We start from the raw sequence: 15,623 nt of genomic DNA on the forward strand, positions 1-15,623 counted from the left end.
TATAAAGTTACTCCATTTGTAGACAAGGGAAATCTTCATCTCCAATGATTTTTAACTGGAACTCCACAAAGTAGCTGAACACAAATTTTGAATAATAGACTGTGCGCTAACAAATTATAGCTATAAATTATAGTTTTTATTATCAAAGTATCATATTCATTTTGGCAGCAATGGCTATAAAATAGAGTTCTTATTATCAAATCAAGTATTCTTGCAAAAGACCAACATTGACATATACATTAAAACATAACCACTAAGCACTTTTTTTTTTTTTAATAAAACCTAACCACTAAACACTTTTGTTTTTTAATATAACCAGGAAATTAAAATGAAATAGCTTGAGTACTACTCATTGGGGAATTTTGTTGAGCTTGCAGTTCATTTCACCGATTCGAGTTTATAATTCAAGTTTTGCTACAGTAAAAAACTCTCAGAAACAGTCATATTTAACTTTTTTATTACAGTAAAAAACTCTCACATAAAATCACATCTCAACTCGAATCAGCGAACTAAACGGACCTTGATCATCAACGAGTTTTGGGTGGGGCCCAACTTCAAAGTCCGGAGGAGGTTCCAAGAAAACTGGCCAAGACATTCTTGTCTTCTCTTTGTGCAATGTGCTTCTGCGGAGCACACTCTTGTATTTTCCCTTGCTAATTATCTGCAATTTCCGTTATGTGGAATTTCGTTAGGGATGTTATTGTGAAAACAGTTTTCCATCATTTAGTGCACTCTTGATCTGAATTGTTGCGATCATATAGGCAAGTACGCCACACCAAAAAACAAAGAAGTCTCTTTTTTTAGGGCCGACTTCTCCTACTTTGGCACTTTTATTTACCCGTTCAACTTGCAAAAACATTCCAATATTGCAGCCCAAATTCATAATACATCTTAATTGGTGAGGAAAAGAAGAAGGTTTATTATGGAACTCAAAAAGTTCAACAGACAATTTGTTAAAACATAAAAAGTACTTCAAGGTCCTCGCTAAACATGCGAGGCTCACACGAGCATTTCTGTCACAAATTAAATGGAGTTATAAGTTTAGGTCAAATGGTAACGGTTTGACAAATTAAGAGAGGATCTTCAAAATTTAAAATTCATGATAATTTGCTAAAACACAAAAAGTTCAGTGAATTATAGTCCTTCCTTTTAAACTATGCACATATTGCCACAGTATCATTTATAAATCCAATCATATTTACTTCATGTTAGTAATGTCAAGCATATATAAAATTTATCTTATGTTGAATGCCATACGCACACAACACACACCAACCTTCCCATGAGATCCAAAAGATGATCAAAACAATATTTACTTAGGAGATTGGAATTAACAAAAACATATTGTTAGTCAAAAAAAAAAAAAGAAACAAGCAAGCTAGAAGATAATTAGTACCTCAATTTGGTCACCAATATGGATGATGAGGGCATTAGGAATGTACTTGACATCATACGAATGGCCATCTTTGAAGGCCTGAGGCCATTGACATGGTTGGAAACAAGAATGGTGAGGGCACACATATCGGTATGAGGCGCCACCCCAAAGCCAGATCAGGGCGTGGGCACGGCAGGTAATAGTTGATTTTCAAAAGGTAAACCAACTCATCTCCCCCTGCCGCCTCTTTCAACTCATCATTTTTTAGCCCCAACCCTAAAGACAGGCTCTTGAATAGCTTATCCGGCATACTCTTTGTTAGTATCCCTAACAATATCATATTAAACAGTAAGACTATATTATACCATAAAACATATAATAATGAAGAGAGAGATAATATAAAGCTATATATATGTATCATATATATGTGTATCAAAAAAAAAAGAAAGATATACGTGTATCTCTTTGTTGCCTGTATAATTAATAAAAGTACGAAAGGGTGCATTAATTCGGCACTGTGATAAGTTAATGGCTTCGGAATTTCAGCAAAATGGAGGAGCTAAAGGCTTCAATACTTATCAATTAAAATATCGATTGAATTGTAACTTAAGTATAAAGTTATTAAAGTAGTTTGGCTTCCAAAAAAAAAAAAAAAAAAAGTTATTAAAGTAGTTTATAACGTACCGTTTCTGTAGTTCTGGACTTCTATTAGTAATGCTTAATTTTCTCATAGCATCGTGAAAAAAACTTCTTTTGATTAGCAATATCTTTCCTCTCTAGCAAGCCATACAATTGTAAGTTAGGAAGAAACTCGTATTATTAATCTGAATACATACTAAATCCAATCCCTATTATCAAAAAGAGAATTTCTAACTTGATCACAAACTGGTAATATATCTTTGCATTGTAGAAGACATAAAGTACTTACGGGAATAAATTTTGTGAAAAGATCTATATTTAGAGGTTCGTACCTAAAATGTATTGAAGGTTAATTTGTTGGGAGTCAGCATACGCGCATGCATCTAGAGAATATGGTCACGAATACATAGAGAGATCAATTAAAAATGAAATGTAATGTACATTTATGTATTTATATATGTATATGTACATGAATATGTATCTGTGCGTATACATATGTATATAAGATGTATATGACGTTCTATATATGTATATTCAACAGATCATAAGAATTTAAACGAAGAAAGAAAAAGGAAAAAAAAGAGAGAAAGAAACGCAAATATGTTTACAAGTTTTCTAACCTGTAAGGAGGGTTTTTTGACCAGAAGTTGTAATTAATAGCGGAAGGTGAACTTGATGTTACATGGAAATGGAATTCATAAATTTCTACTCGCGGGAATCATGCTTATGTTTGTTTGGATTCGCATAACTTTTATGATTTTATGTCATCCGAAGTGCAATTGAGACAAAGGCTAATTGTAATTCTATATCTAACTCCTTAAAATCTAGATCCATATTTCACAATCTCGAGTTCAAAAGAAAGAACAAATCACTCTAAAGTAATATCTGATTAGGAGTGAGGAGCATTATTGCAAATGAACAAAAAACCCGAGAAATTAGCATCATTGGTTCCCGGATTTTTTTAATACATGACAACTTGGTCTCCATTCTTTTAATTAAGCACGCCGGATTATGATCGTTCCTACCTTTAGAACGTTGTAATAGAATTTAGAAAAAATAAATGACGATAAAGATAGACCAAAGCGTAACTCGCTTACGTAATAACTATACATAATCTGAAAAAAGCACCCCAAGAGATTCAGATGGAATTGTAATTGTACTTCATAATCCTGTTTACGTTCACTTATAACCTCTTATTGAGGCATATCTCGACAGTCACACACCGAATAAGTACAGTCCTAATCGTGTGCATGGTGAATATTTAAGACAATAATACGTGCACTTCAAGTACCAGCACAGTGCCCACACTCAGCCGCAGCAGGAACCACAGGCAGGTAGAGAACCTGGGAATTGAACCAAAGCATTTAAACTAAGAAAGTAGTTGAAAAATGTTCAAAATCAAAGGGAATTATAGAGGTGAACTTACTATGGTCATTCCCTCGAACACTGTCTAATCCCCGCACATTATCGAGTCCACCACGCGGGCCGCGTGGACCACCAGGTCCACCACCATATGGTCCTCCCCCTGGGCCACCACCGTCCCACTTCTTTCCAGAACCAGAGCCTTTCCTGTAGGCATCTGATTTTTCCATCTGCCATATGGAAGTACTAATAAGATGAGCAGTTTCTTATAACTAAGACGACCAAGCCAATACAAAGGAACAAAGGAACAAAGGAGAACACAGTTACCGAGAACATGGTTGCAAAAAACACGCCTATGAAGTTAATAATGGACCAAAAGAAGTCAGTTATTGTACTGAGGCGCCATATTGATCGCTTCGATTTCATAACACCTGCAGAAACATGGGATTCTTCAGCCATTACAGTTCATCATAACAGGAGAGGAAAGAAAAATAGACAGCACTTTTCTCTCGGACACATCACATTATAAATCGTAATTCTCACCAAAAAGACCAAAACCAGACATGTCTAATTTAATGATATAAAGCTATGCTGTTGGCAACTGTTAGGAATCCAATCACAAATCACATTCCCACCTAATGCCAATCACAATTCCACCCAATGAAACCAAGTGTCATCTATAGTGCATAGCACAGCAAAAATTAGAAACTTCAATTATAAATAACATAACACAAAAAAGATTCCCAATTTTGGCTTCTCCAGGGTGTGTATTATAAAAATGACATAATAAAATACTGAAAAGGATTTCCTGAACCTAGAAAGGAACTATTTTTTCATACTCTGATTCTCTGAAACGTAAAAGCACTACTTAGCCCAACATAAACAGAAGAAAATCAGTTTTGTAGCTAATCAAAGCAACAGGGATAACTAAGAAAACAAGAGATATCATCGGCGGGTCCATAACTAGAATTTAAGAACATCAATTCTGACAAGCGAGGGATGTCAGGGAAAAATGTGGACCCCCATTTGAGGACAAAGAAAATTAGTCTGCGCGAAGTAACAAACTAACAAGAAATCAGTATGAGGCTCTAAAATTTTTCCATATAATGTGATATTTGAAAGACTGAAGAGAAAGAAAAGGAAATGTACACACAATAAACACATCGAGGAAAACCACAAGCGCATGTTTACTAACTTGTAATGAGAAAGAAAAAGGTGTTTGCATGAAAAGAATAGGAATAAGAAAGGGGAACATTGATTCCTTTTCTATTTTCTAGCGTTTATTTACTAGTAATTAAGTCGAATACCTTTTAGTGTTTATTAACTTTATTTAGGAATAATAATCCTAATAGCTTAAGTACTAAAATGTCCTTGTAGATGTAAGTATTAGTTATACATTAGTAAGTGTAGAGAAGTAATTTTGTAGTTTATTCCAATTGAAAGGAGATGATGGGCAACTTAGGATTGGCTTACCCATTCCCCATTCCCTACATCATTTTAACTCACCAAAATAACCAAATTAGCGTTCCACATTTTGTAAATAAACACACAAATAAACGGAAATTTCCCATTCCTGTTCACCATCATGACAAGTAACCATATTCTAAGCTTTTCCCACAAATGGTATAAACTCTCAAGTACCATTATTTGAACATCTATCATCCAATCCAAACTGATGTAGTCAAAACTCTAAAACCAGAAACTTTGATCCATAATAACATATGATGAGACAGAGAAAATTTCCGAAATTAAAAGAAGTCATAGTCCTTATTAAACCCAATGAAATACAAGAAATACTTTAGTGTAAACTAAAGAATTAGGATTTGAAAGGTGAGGAATTAATTTATGATTGGGAGATTGCAGCTTATATATACAAGAAAGGCACACGAGAAAAACATGTATCAAAAGCAAACAATAGCATCAATATTTTGCAACCAAAGAACGCAAAAAGACAGTAATGTACTTACAACACGATATTACCCCGTAATTCGTACCCCGCAAATCACATTCAAAAGCATCAATTTCAGAGACAAAAACCATAGATTGCTATTATAGTCTTAGAAATAGTACAAAGTACAAAGAATAGAAATGCCAGACGAAGAGTTAAGAATAAAATTTTGTTCATGACGTGTGAACAGAAATAGTAGTTAAATATCAATTTCAGAATATGGGCTAGAGTAAAACTCCAAGCAAATGTACACTTTTTCTTTTTCCTGATCAGCAGCAGAATTTGAATTCCATTTTATAGCGTGAAGCGCAAGTGCCACAAGATACGTCCAAAGAACAAAAATGGCCAAAAAAAAAAAAAAACTCCAGGAAAATGGTCATTAAGCTATGAAATCTCCAGGAAAAAAGACATGGACCAAGTTAACTAACAAACCAAGTACAGATTATCAAAAAAAAAAAAAAAACACAAAAAAAAAACAAAAACAAAACAAAACAAAACAAGTATTAGAAATATCAAAGTGCACCACCAAAAACCAAAGAAATGATTTCAAAACAATAGACTATATTCAAAAACTCCAATGTCCCTAAAGCAGCTTTGCAAAGAAAGAACAATGGAACAATCTTTTTTTTTTTTGCTAAGAATGCAATGAAAATTATTGATTACGTAAATTTATGAACTATTTTGTTAATTACGGTGAATTTACAAAGCCCAAGTATAAATAGGTCAAATTTCAATCATGCCCAAAATCGAAATTCAATATCCATGGACAAAAAAGGGGAATTCGATCGGCAATATAATGCAATCAATCATAGATACATGATCGCCAAGGGAGAGTTTGATGAATCAAAAAACCCTAATTTCCGACTATGCAAAGTAATGAAAGAATAATCCATCGACAGAAACGCAATGAAACCAGAGATCGCAGGGAATAATTTGAAGAAAACAGCCACAAAGCAAATCGAGAAAGGCAATAATTTCGGATAGAAATTGTGCAGTTCAACGTAGAGAGATCAATCTACAAATTTAGCGACGATCAAGTTCGAAAGAAAAAAGAGAGAGAGAAAGAGCAGACCTCCTTCAACGTACGCCATGGGCGAAGTTTCCAAAGTTTTCTCAGGTCTTCTTCCCCAAACAATGTCAGAAGTAAATTGTATTCGGATTTATTTATGCCTTTTTTCTTGTTTTTTATCTTTTAATTTCCAAGTACCGACTTTTTTAGAGCCTTCGCTGCGGTGGGTGTCACGTGTTCGTTAAACGCTGATTGGCAGTTGTTCATAATTATTACACGTGGAACAGTTTTAGTGGATAGTCGAGAATCCCTTTTTAGTTCATTTTTATATTCGTGTTATATTGAAATATGCATTTAATATTTTTATTTTTAATAATTTTATATTGATATCTTGACATATTAAAAAAAAAATTTAATATTTTAGGACAGTTTTTTAGACACAGAAAAATAAAACTACCCTTCTTATTAAATATCACATGTTTACCAAACAAAATTATCCTCCTTTATGATAAAGACGTATCAAAAAGAGCATGGGTGGTTCAAAATAATAAAGGCATCTTCGGGTTGGATTGTAAGGAAATTGGCTAATGAATTTAAAGTCATTTAATAATAATAAAAGTAATTTTATCTTTTTATGTTTTAAAAAACTGTTTTGAGGTATTAAAAAAGAATTTTTTAAAATGTCAAGATACCAACATAAAATTATTGAAAATAAATATATTAAATTTATATTTTGATATAACATATAGTACCAAAATAAAATTTTCCTTAAAAATGAGTAGTGTTGTTAGTCTATGATGATATGCATTCAAGATTGAACATTCTATCAAAACTTTTAATTCATAAATGCCCTTAAATCATGTGCCTTATTTGAAAATACCCCCTAATTTTTTAAATCATTCAAAGCAACCCCGATCTGTAGAAAACAGATAAATTTGCCCTTTTTGTTAACTCCCACCTATAATTTTATTAAGAGAAATTCCTCAATTATCGTCTTCAACCTCGCCCTCGTTCTTAAAAATTAAGAGTAAAATGAGAAAAATAAATAATTTATGAATCTGCTATTTACCATTTATCTACAACAGTTATACTATTTATTATCTCAAGTTTATGAAATTTGTTATATACTACAAAATTCGAAGCATGAGATATATCATAGAATTTTTAAGAATTAACGTGTATATTCTTTTTTTTTTGTTTTTTGTTTTTTCGTTTTTTCGTTTTTTGTTTTTTGCTAAGGGTGTATATTCCTTCTTTGAAAGGATCCTGAAGTTGCTCAATTGAGAAATGTGAATAATAAAAGGATAGAACTTATATGTCCAGGCACTTTACAGTTAGATTTAGATTGACATATGGCAGCCGATATAAACTATTGCATAAAATATTACAGTTAAAAATACTTAAAATTCATAAAAATTATAGAAATGTACATGAAAAATCACAACACTTTTATAAAATCCAAAGATACTAAATGAAATACACAAAAACATAAGTATAATTTTACTCTATACACAAAACTTAAATAAGGTTATTGTGGTATATTTTGTAATAGTTTTAGTATCCATAGCAAAAGTCAATTTAACTTTAAAAATCATGACATATTGCCTAAATATCTCTATACGGTCCTCTTATTCTTTCTCTTTTTGTGTCCTCTCAATAAAATCATATGTCATATCAATTAAAATCTTTTAATTATTATGAATTTTTAATTGATATGATATAAAATTTAATTAACGTGACATTTTAATTGACATGGTATAATATTATTAAAAGAACATGAAATAAAATATGAATAAGAAAATATGAGAGTTGATTTCATAATAAAGAGACAGAGAGTAAAATGCATGGTTGGGGACAAGTATTGTGATTCGTGGAAATTTAGTGTGCATTTAGAAAGGAGATTCGTGTCATGGTTCGAATCATAGTTCGTGTCATGGTTCAAATCATAGTTCGTGACTCGTTATAGTATTTTCTCTTACAAAAAATACACGTAAAATGAAAATAATTTTTAATTATAATTCTAAATCTATGAATTAAACGTTCATTTATACTAATGACTCGAATAATAAACATACGGTCTAAATTCATTTATCTCCTATGGGGTTCCCGTGCCATGTCAAAAATTACAGACCCTAGGGGCAGTGGCGGCTGCTTCAAGAGAACCCATATTCAATGTCGCTAGTGAGGCCAAGCCATCATCTTCCTCAATGAAACAACGTCTTTCTTAAGTTTTTTTTTTTTCTTTTAATATTTAAATGAAAATTCAGATTTATTAATTAAAAGGATAAATAAGGCATTTAGTGGTTCAAAATGGATTTAAAGTATCGGAATGATATTTTAAAAAACTATAGAGTATCTTTTTCTTGGAGAAAAACTATAGATGATCTTTTTAATATTTTTGAAACAACTATACCAAATGTGATGTTTCGTGTGCCAAGAATACTATGATTAGCCGAAGCCCCAAAATGATTTTTTTTTTTTTATCTTAAAAAATATATTCTTGAAAATGAATAAAGCGTTGAAGCTTCAGGCTAGTAGTGTATGTACGTGGCAACTACTTCTGCAACGTGAATGACATTTTTCTTAATTAGAGAGAAGGCTTTCTGATGATATATAAACGAAAAGATACGTATATACAGGAATCATCAAATTATTACCTTTTTTAAAAGAAATTTGAAAGGTACATTTAAAGTTTTATAAAAAAATATATATATATTTGATTGGTAGCTCAATTGTGCAGCACATGGTTGGCATTGATTAATTTATGTTGGTAGGTGATGATGATCAGGCGAAACATTCTAAGCGAATTGCGATGATGGAGACGAATTGGCAATGTCTATTTATACTAATTGGAGCTGGCTAGAGCCCTAGAAGCATTTTCATAACAATATTGAGCTAGATTTTCTAAAGTCTCACTTAATAATTCCATATAGTGAAAATGGTCACGGGAGAGAGAATCCAAGCCTTGGCCTTTGCGGGGCTCAAAGAGCTCCCAGCACAATTTGTTCGACCGGACCACGAACGCCCCGAGAACACCAAAGCCGTCGAGGGCGTCACCGCACCCATCATCTCCCTCTCTCAGCCGCGCAATGTTGTGGTTAAGGAGATGGCTGCGGCCGCCTCCGAGTGGGGCTTCTTTCTTATTACCGATCACGGGATATCGCCCGAGTTGATTCGACGGCTTCAAGAGGTCGGCCGAGTATTTTTTGAGCTCCCTATAGAGGAAAAGGAGGCCTATTCGAATGACCCATCTCATGGGAAGTTTGAAGGTTATGGGACTAAGATGACTAAGAACCATGACGAAAAGGTTGAATGGATAGACTATTTTTTTCACGTCATGGCTCCTCCATCTAAAGTTAATTACCAATTCTGGCCTGCAAATCCTCCTACATACAGGTAGGTAATTTTCACTAAATGTGTTTTTAACCCCATATTCAAAATGTGTTCACTTTCTATTACTTTTTTTTTAAACACTCATATTTTATACATATACAATTACCCTTTTAAATTCAAGTCACATCTCATCCTACTTCATGCCGTTTGATTTAGTGATTATTGACGATTTTCTTTTAATATTTTTTAATTATGTTTTCCCCCAATTTTTTCATTTTCAAATTTCTGATATAAAATTTTTCTTTTCTTTTTATTGTATTGGGTAGTTTTTATATCTATTTAAACGTTTGAATATGAAGCTATGTACCCCCAACATGCAGTTATTGCACAGGGATTCTTTGGGAATGTTATGACATGTAGGGTTCGTTTAGTTCGATGATTCGAGCTTTTAATTTGAGTTGAGATGTGACTTTATGTGAAAAGCTAGATGTGACTGTTTCTGAGAATTTTTTACTGTAACAAAACTCGAATCGGCGAAATAAACAGGTCCGTAATAACATTATTCACATGAATGTAACTAGTTTTTTTTTTATACCTATCATGTGGCACTGCAGAGAAGTAACTGAAGAATACAACAAGGAAGTGTTGAGAGTGACTGAGGAGGTGCTTGAACTGCTCTCGGAGGGACTAAGCCTGGAAAGGAAGGCATTGAAGGGGAGTTTGGGAGGAGATGAAATAGAGTTAGAAATGAAGATAAACATGTATCCGCCGTGCCCACAACCCGAGCTAGCTCTCGGAGTTGAGCCTCACACTGACATGTCTGCTATCACCGTACTTGTCCCCAACGATGTTCCAGGCCTTCAACTCTGGAAAGACGGCCATTGGGTGGCGGTCGATTACTTGCCAAATGCGCTATTCACTCACATCGGTGATCAGATCGAGGTTTTCTTTTTTCCTTTCTTTAATGAATTCGGATGATTTCAAGAAATCAATCGGAGTTGGTTATTTATGGAAGTTCGAATTTAAGATTATGGTCTTTTACTTCTTACTAATTTAAAAGAATTCTTTGATAGGACATAAAAACATTGTATGATTAATAAGATATTGGTTTAAACTGTTAAAACTCAAATTTTTATTGGGATTTGTCAAATTTTTTTAATTTTTAATTTTGATGTGATTTCAATTTAAGTCTAAAAGTTTAACCTCTTGGATAATCTAGCAAGATCTAATAACTTAACCTCTTGGATAATCTAGCATATTATACATATATAGAGAGATCACCTTTCTACAAGAATAAATATATAGGTCGTCCTTAACAAGACTCTGAAACGTGAAGCTTTTGTCATATTTCATCAAATCTACATACATACATATATTGCGCGTAGCTTATTCTAATATAATATGATGGGATTAAGAAATTCATAATTATACCAATTAATTAGGTATCTCCAAACGAATTTGTTGTCTCTTTAACATTTTCTCATTTATGTACAATTATATTATATCGGGTACAACACATACCTGATAATTATCAGGATTTTTTTTTAAAAGTAAATGGAAAGCAATAATTACCAGGATTGATTATTAATTGATTGCACAAATTTTGGTAATAGCTCTAGCAGCCACTAGCTTCATCATATTAGAAAAGACTACTTATATAGAAATATATAACGGCTGATAACATTTTTCTTATATATGTTTAGTATTGAATTAAACCAAAATGCAGATCCTAAGCAATGGGAAATACAAGAGCGTTCTTCACAGGAGCGTGGTGAACAAGGAAAGCACACGCATGTCTTGGGCGGTGTTCTGTGCGCCGCCCCCCGAGACGATGATCGGACCTCTCCTGGATCTCGTCGACAAGACGAACCCGCCAAAGTTTTCGACCAAAACATATGCCGAGTTCCGATATCGCAAGTTCAACAAGCTCCCACAGTGACGGTGTTTCATATTAAATTGAATAAATCTTTATGAACACTTCTTAGTTTCAGTTGTTTTTCACTTTCGTGTCTTGTTGTGTGTCTTAGACAATTCATAATGTCTAATAACTGAGTGCGTCACGACTTATTTTGTTAATCTCCTACAAATATATTTTTTTCAATCAAGCTTGCTTGGTCCCATATATTTGTGTACTTTCTCTACTAGTCTATTTATTTTTATTGACAGTAAAATTTTACAATCGTAAGTATTAACAAATTCTTAAAGCAGGACTTGATAAAAAAATAAGAATAATAATAATAACAGCGAAGAAAAGAGAAGAAACGAGAATTGAACAATAAGTTGAAAAAAAAAATGATGGGTGGCTTAAATGTGACACTAAAGTTTGTGGGAGCTAAAACATACGTTTTGAAGTGCCACGGCAAATTGTTATTTCGCTCAAAGGCCAATAGAAAATTTTAAATTTTGTCCCATAAGTATAACAACTCTAAATATGTTGACTAAGCTAAGAAGAAAAACCCATAACTTAGAAGTTATATAACAAGAACAACAAAAATATTCATCCACATTTTGATGCTCTAAGCCGAATCATGATGGCCCATCTTTCCATCTCTTCACAAGTTTTCCCATATTTTGCTCTCTGTTTCCCAATCCCATTCACCGTTGCGTGCTAAGTCTCTACTTCCTTGACTCAACGTTCTTGACCCTCTAACTTCCTACGCAACCAACAAAACAGAAGAGACTTTAGAACAGAATCTGTTTCTTTTGCAAAAAAAAAAAAAAAAACTCCCTCAACAAATTACAAAAAGTCGAGACACCAACTTTAATATCCATCTCTGAAATCTTTGTCTCGTTCATTTCACCGATTCGAATTTTATATTTCAATTTCGTTATAGTTAAAAGTTTTTAAAAACAGTCACATCTAATTTTTTTATTACAGTTAAAAGCTCTTACATAAAGTCACATAAGAATTTTCTTTTTTTTTTCTTTTTCTTGTTTTTTACTCTGATTATTCAGGGGGTTTAGACCCAAAATAGAGCGGGTGAGGAATTAGTTTGACTAAAACAACTTGCATCTCTCACATAGGAAATTATTATTATTTATTTAAATCACATTGTTAACTCTGCTTTAAAGGCCATTATCTAAAAGCATCAATTGGTTGATTCATAATAAATTGGTAAAAAAAAAAAAGTAAAGACAAAAAAGGAAGCTAGTGAAAGAGATAATGTTAAACTAGGGACGAGAAAACTCGTGTGGGTGTTGGTACCCCATGGAGCAATGGAATAAGTCAATTTAAGTTTTAGATCCAAATCCTTATATATCCCGATAAGCATTATCCCCATGAGACCCAACCCACATGTTGAGACCCACATGCGGGGCCCATTCCCAAGGTCTAATGGGGACATCCCTACCCAGTTATACAAAGATTGCATTTTTTGGACTAAGATAATTAGCTCCGTTCATTTTATCGATTCGAGTTTAGAATTTAAATTTTGTTACAGTAAAAAGTTCTCAGAAACAATCACATCTAACTTTTTTGTTACAGTAAAAAGCTTTCATATAAAGTCACATCTCAATTCGAATTAAAAATTCGAGTCAGCGAACTAAACGGGCTCAGTGAATTGTCAACCTAGTGTACAATCTCTTATTCGTGTGATAAGTTTGGGACATATATTATCTTACATGATCTTATGTAGTACCTTGACTAATTGAAAGACTTACTTGTGGCATACGATGCTTAAAAAAAAATACATTTTGTACTTATCAGAAAATGGATGTCGTAGTGGTGGCCTTAATTCTTACAGGGCCCACTTCATGATGGTGAGATGTTCTCAGAAAAATCATAGAGATGGAACAAAGTTACAAGGTTATTTGCATTACAGTGGTGACATTATTTCTTAGAGGATGTTTGGTAGAGGGATTCGTTCCCTGATTCGAATCATGATTCGTGGTTCGCTACAGTATTTTTTCTCACAAAAAATTCACGTAAATTGAAAATGGTTCGAATCACATGGTTTAAATCGAAGATTTTCACGTAAAATACAGAGTTATACAACAATTCATGTCAATTTGAGTTCTAGTGACGGACCGGGGAAAATAAATAAATAAAAGGTCCAGAATTTTATTTCCTTGTGGCTGCAAATTAATAGGCCCTATGAGTTGTCACCTAAGTAGGACGCTTTCATTCAGAAGAATCAAGAGATGAAAAACATATATCAAAATCGCATCTTATTAGAGCTTCAAAATAAATAAGGAAAAAGCAAAGGAACAAACATTGATTAAGAAAAGAAGCACATACCCCTCTGAAGAAAGATGACAAGAGTAAAAGCCCATCAACAGATGCTGGCCCATTAACAAGTAAAGAGGTTGTTTCAGAACTGAAAGTGCTGTCTCAATGTCAAGAAAGCCAACTTCCACCATCCTCTTCAATACTCTGGCTTGGAAGGTTTTCCCTCTGTTAGACAAGCATAAGTTGGTCTTTCAGTTATACATATACATACATACATATATATATATATATATGACGAGTTTTCAATGATTATGTTTTCATCGGTGGTATATGTAAGACGAGTTTTAAAGGAAAAAAAAGAGCAAAACTGTGAAGCTAGCTATACAAATTCAGGAACTACAAGGATATAAACACTGCAAAACAGTAGATTTTGAGAAAGAAAATTCCAATATTGGCAATCATTAATTATAGGACACCGTGTGTTTTGGATGTTCTCAACATTTGCACATTTGAATGTCATTTGACTGATATACGATACAAATTTGATGTGAAATTGAAATCTAAGGATACAATGTTGAGAACATCTGAAATCAAGGTATATGTTTTTAATAATCTTAATATACAGGATATAAAATAGTAAATATATATCAAGAAGATTAGCGCCAAAAGACCTGGTAGGATCCCTGAACGGTGACCGAAGTTCTGGAGCAGGTATAATCCCGGCAAGCAGCGCAGACTCCCCCAAAGTTAGAAGAGATGGAGGCTTTCCAAAATAGAAATCTGATGCTGATTCAATGCCATAAATACCATGTCCCCAATAAATCTGTAAAATGAATCCTGATATCTGTTACACCAATTGCAATTACTGCAAACGAGAATATCATCTTAATCAAGTAAGTAGGAAGAGCAGAAATTACCAAACTTAAACCGGACATTTTTTCTGCACAAGCAGCATGGTGTGTCAATAAGATCTTTCTTTCTATCTCTACTACTAACATTCTCCACGGATATAGCGAGCCGCGGACATTTTTAAACTAAACAGAACTTGCAATAGGACTGCATGAATTGAGCATCTCATGCTAGACTTATTTCAATTTGCTCACGTGTTATTACTAAACCAGATCAGCTAAAAAATTTTGGCTGATTTCTAAACCTTTCAGTTGAACCTGACATACACTGGCTAAGTTTAGGTTGGCTCTCAAAGGCTGAGATATTGAATGGTTGAAAATTCACATCAGCAGGAGAGAAACCAGTGGATGTGAGAAACAGCATCAACTCTTTTTCCCCGTCATTTGTTCTCATAAGACGCTGTGACAATTAACTCATCAAATAAGAGAGATTTTTGAATCAATTAGATTCAAAACACTAGCTTTCTAGTTTCTACAAACTACCTATAAACCAAGCATGTATGGCGCTTTCATCTCTGTTCTACAAACTAGATAAACATCAATCCGTAGCATTCAGTGGTTGAAGGATATTTCAGACAGTAAACAGCAATGCAGATATCAGTTCAAGCAATTCCAGTTTACTGATTTGCAAATTCAAACATAGTATGTTTTCTAATAATAATAATAATAACAATAATGATAATAATGAAACGTTTTCTGCTATAATATTAGATTTCCTAAAGGACGGGAAAAATATGATATTCTAGCAGATGCCACTGGTGAAAACATTATCTATAAGTAAACACTAAAAGCTATAAAACATAATCTATCAAGTTAACAAGGCGTCGCAAAATAAATAATAAACAGGAAGTATTCGTATTTGACCTTATTTACATAGCAGC

The 15,623-nt window shown here is 33.3% G+C and overlaps 2 protein-coding genes and 1 pseudogene across 2 annotated transcripts; 1 reads left to right on the plus strand and 2 right to left on the minus strand.

The window, feature by feature from the left end:
* Positions 1–196: 196 nt before the first annotated feature.
* On the minus strand, positions 197–1,685 carry LOC112090616 (annotated as a pseudogene).
* Positions 1,686–3,087: 1,402 nt separating this feature from the next.
* On the minus strand, positions 3,088–6,492 carry LOC21403066 (selenoprotein K). Its single transcript, XM_024162364.1, has 4 exons — positions 6,397–6,492; positions 3,704–3,807; positions 3,441–3,606; positions 3,088–3,357 (listed from the first exon to the last, which is right to left on the minus strand). Exons 1-4 carry the CDS (start codon positions 6,413–6,415, stop codon positions 3,323–3,325), a joined length of 324 nt encoding a protein of 107 aa, XP_024018132.1. The 5' UTR covers positions 6,416–6,492; the 3' UTR covers positions 3,088–3,322.
* Positions 6,493–9,271: 2,779 nt separating this feature from the next.
* Positions 9,272–11,605, plus strand: LOC21403067 (flavonol synthase/flavanone 3-hydroxylase). The gene is made up of 3 exons (XM_010093055.1): positions 9,272–9,729; positions 10,281–10,608; positions 11,393–11,605. The coding sequence occupies exons 1-3, from the start codon at positions 9,272–9,274 to the stop codon at positions 11,603–11,605; spliced, it is 999 nt and encodes a 332-aa protein (XP_010091357.1).
* The last annotated feature ends 4,018 nt before the right edge of the window (positions 11,606–15,623 follow it).

The sequence above is a fragment of the Morus notabilis genome, unplaced genomic scaffold, assembly GCF_000414095.1.
Source record: "Morus notabilis unplaced genomic scaffold, ASM41409v2 Scaffold570, whole genome shotgun sequence".
NCBI lineage: Eukaryota > Viridiplantae > Streptophyta > Magnoliopsida > Rosales > Moraceae > Morus > Morus notabilis.